General features: G+C 32.5%; 1 protein-coding gene across 1 annotated transcript in view; it reads left to right on the plus strand.

Moving 5' to 3' along the window:
• HELRODRAFT_172881 (hypothetical protein) overlaps window positions 1–1,817 on the plus strand; it is a gene marked incomplete at both ends in the record, with an annotated part of 5,637 nt that extends 3,820 nt beyond the window's left edge. Inside the window, one exon of the mRNA XM_009019546.1 lies at window positions 1,729–1,817. Coding sequence (XP_009017794.1) covers window positions 1,729–1,817 — 89 coding nt within the window. The remainder of the gene's footprint in view (window positions 1–1,728) is intronic.
• Window positions 1,818–3,809: the final 1,992 nt, after the last annotated feature.

The raw sequence follows: 3,809 nt of genomic DNA on the forward strand, positions 1-3,809 counted from the left end.
GCTCAAAATCTGGAGCAAGTGATACTAGACGTTTTGAAGAAATGGGGGTTAGATATCACAAAATGCAGGGGACAGAGTTACGACAATGCTTCTAACATGTCTGGCAGATACTCTGGCTTGCAGGCGCGAATCAAGGCACACAGTCCCAATGCAGTTTACATTCCCTGCTCTAGCAATAGCTTAAATCTAGTTGGTAATTTGGCTGCAGAATCGTCGCTTTCAGCAGTATCATACTTTGACTTTATTCAAAACGTTTATGTGTGGTTCTCATCATCCACACACAGGTGGAACATACTTAAAAGTCATCTAGTCAAAAGTGGATGCACCACAAAGAAAGTATCGGACACAGAAACACTGCATCAGCTAGAGCGGATGCAGTGTTTGCATTGCATCAGAACTACATTGGTATTCAGGAAGCTCTTCTTCAAGCAGCCGAAGATCGTGATCAGAAGGCGTCTGTAAGAAATGAGGCTAATGCTCTTGCTAATAAAATGGATCTTTTTGAGACTGCATTGATGACTGTTCTTTGGGATACAGTTTTACAGCGGATGAATGCAATCAGCAAATCCCTGCAAAATTCAAATTTATATCTTGATTCTGGTTTAAATTTTCTAGAATCACTAAAGCTTTTTATTAACAATGAAGTCCGAAACGATTTCACTCGTATTGAAAACGAGCAGCATTGCTTATTAACGAGGATCTGAAAGACTGTAAATATCAAGATAAAGTGAGCCGCAAGAAAAAGCGAAAACCGTTTTCTGACGAAAGCAATGAAGCGGAAGTTATTTTAACTGGTCGTGATAATTTTATTGTTAACACAGTAAACGCCATTTCTGATAAATTGATCACGGAACTTGATCACAGAATCGAAGCATACAAAGGTATACATGATTTGTTCAGTCTATTTTTCAAGGACAAGGTAGATGACATGAACACAAAGATCTCGGCCTTGATCGAAGAATACAAAGACGATGTTAATTCTGATACCGCTTGCGATGAAATCAAGCAGTTTTTGCATTTCGCTAAGGAAGAAGGCGCAAAATCTGCGGTAGAGATGTACCAGCTTATAGTGGTGGGTGGACTACAATGTACATTTCCCAATGTGAAAACCCTTCTAAGAATCTTTCTCACCATTCCTATATCAAACGCAACTGGAGAACGGTCATTTTCTGTGTTGAAAAGGATCTAGAATTACTTGCGGAATTCCATCAGCCAATGTAAACTGGGAGATTTGTCTATTTTATGCAATGAATCAAAGGAGACATTAGAATACGATTTCAATGCGCACATTGACTCTTTCGCGAAATTGAAGAGCAGGAAAAAGTTATATAACTGCAATAAACTGTTAATTGTAATTTCTAACTAGTATCTATAGCTGTGGTATCTATGCATGTTAAATAATACATGGATATGAGTGTTCTAACTATTGTTGTATTATGATCATTGAGAGGGCCCCAAATTGGTCGTGCGCCTAGGGCCACAGTTTTTGTAAATACGCCTCTGCTCTGGGGTGTGAAAAAATCCGATGGTTTACAATCGATGACAAATAGCGAGGATAACAAATATAACAAGATAACAATGATTAATTATGTAGCGTAATTCCATCATTCCTGTGACTACATTAATATGTAAAAAAATGTATAAAAGTGTTTAAAAAACATTAACGTAACAAAGCCTCCCTCTAAGATTACAATTTATATTATCTCAAAATTTTTATTTTATTGCCAGACAAAAAATTTCATCCAAAAGTTTATCAATCTCCTCTCGGTCGGAATTCGCTAGCCCCGCCAGGATTCGCGTACAATCCAATCAGCTGATGTGACCATTTGTTCTGTCTAATTATTTTTTGTTTGGTTTTTGTTATAATTATTTTATTTGTAAATAAATAATTGAAAAAAAAATGTTTTTCGAAGTTATCTGGGTCACCTATTTAAGACAATCAACCGAATTCCGCAGATGATTGGAGGATTTTTTTGTTTTTTTTATTTTATGGTTTCTTCTGAGAAGATTTAAAATTTTTTTGAAAAAAGTCTTATGGACTGAATTTTATAAATATAAAAATAATAATCATCTTGTTGGTAATTTACTTTTTTGAATAAAAGCATCTCAAAAATTTGTTTAATTATTCATTTGTTATCACACTGTAATTTTAACTGGTATATATTTTGATAATTTCCATTGCAATTATCATTATCATATTCATCGAAACATCTTATATATCATTAATTTTGCTACTACTGTTATCGGTATCTGTATCAGTAAGCTATTGATGTTATCAACATTTTCATACATCGTCAACACATCAGCACTCTCATACCATAACATCACCTTTCAATTCTGCATCATCATGCTACACGATAACATTCCAAATCATCCACAACAACATGTATGAAAAAATTGAAGCTTCATTGAGCGCTCAAACATACCTTGCAAGCAAAATTAATAACAATTTTGAACGTGTGACGGATTCATATGTGACAACAACTTACGTAATATGACCATGTTACACCGTATCATTTTGACAGAAACTTTTCAACTCTTTAGTAGGAAACAGTTACTGGGAAATGATTTTTAAAAGTTTTATTTTTTGACTTAGTTTGTTTGAATTGTGTCTCCATCCAATGTCTCATATTTCAGCGTTTCATTAATTCAATTTTTTGTTTTAGATACTTTTGAAAAAAATTCATATAAACCAATTTTTAATGAATTGCGTTTAAAATATCCAGATGTAAAAAACAATACGCAAAAATGTCCATATACAAATTGGCTACAAAAAGAATCTTAAAAACATAAAAAAGACAAAACAAAACAAAGAAGAAGAATGAATGGAAACATAACTAGACATGCAGCGTATTATATGATCGTATGCATGCATGCGTCCGTAGGTAGGCGAACAACATTCTTTGTAACATTTATTCCATGCTTTTTGATATAATCTACATTAATAATTGTTCAATTTATAATGAAATTTTTTTTATATGATGTCTTATTTCAAGCTGGAAAGTTTTGTAAAATTGTTTGATAGTACAAAATATTCAAGACATCATGGAGTTTGGAAGTGCTCGTGTAACATGTTTGTTATAATAAGATTTCAGTTGTAATCTATCTAACACGAAACAACGACACATTTTAAGAACAAGAACTAGTTTTTTAATGCATATAAAAATACACCCAAAAGTTGAATTTTTAATTATGGTCAGAAAAAAATTTATAATTAAATTTGTGTTTTTTATAAATCAAAATAAATACGCCTCGTCAGAAGCCATAGAATGTAGATTGAATGTCTCCTACTCGCCTATTCTTGCCCTGAAAAACACGTTTCTATAATTTTTAGTTAATTTATATTATTAGCGCATGTGAAATCATTTTAATGAGCGTTATGTAAGTCATCTGATAATAATAATGATAATAATAATAATAATAATAATGATAATAATAATAATAATACTCGATTTAAATTTTTCTTTTTACTTTTTATGCCATTACATTCTTGCTCATTTATTCTTCTTTGAAACTTCTTCAATATGAGTAGCTTTTAATTAGACGATTCATACAAGCGCAGTTGCTTCAATATTACACACACACACACATACACACGCACACACACAAACAAACAAAAACACACACACACAATAATTTTCATTGAGGTTTTAAGAAAACCGGACGGCAAGCAAACAACGAACAAACAGTACAATTCACACATACTATGTTTAAGACGATAACATCATTTTTTCTTGCTCTTGAATCAAATCATTTCAGTAATGCGACTTAACATTCGTCAAATCCCAACTTGACTACCAAACCTTATC

This window comes from Helobdella robusta (assembly GCF_000326865.2).
Source record: "Helobdella robusta unplaced genomic scaffold HELROscaffold_25, whole genome shotgun sequence".
Taxonomy (NCBI): domain Eukaryota; kingdom Metazoa; phylum Annelida; class Clitellata; order Rhynchobdellida; family Glossiphoniidae; genus Helobdella; species Helobdella robusta.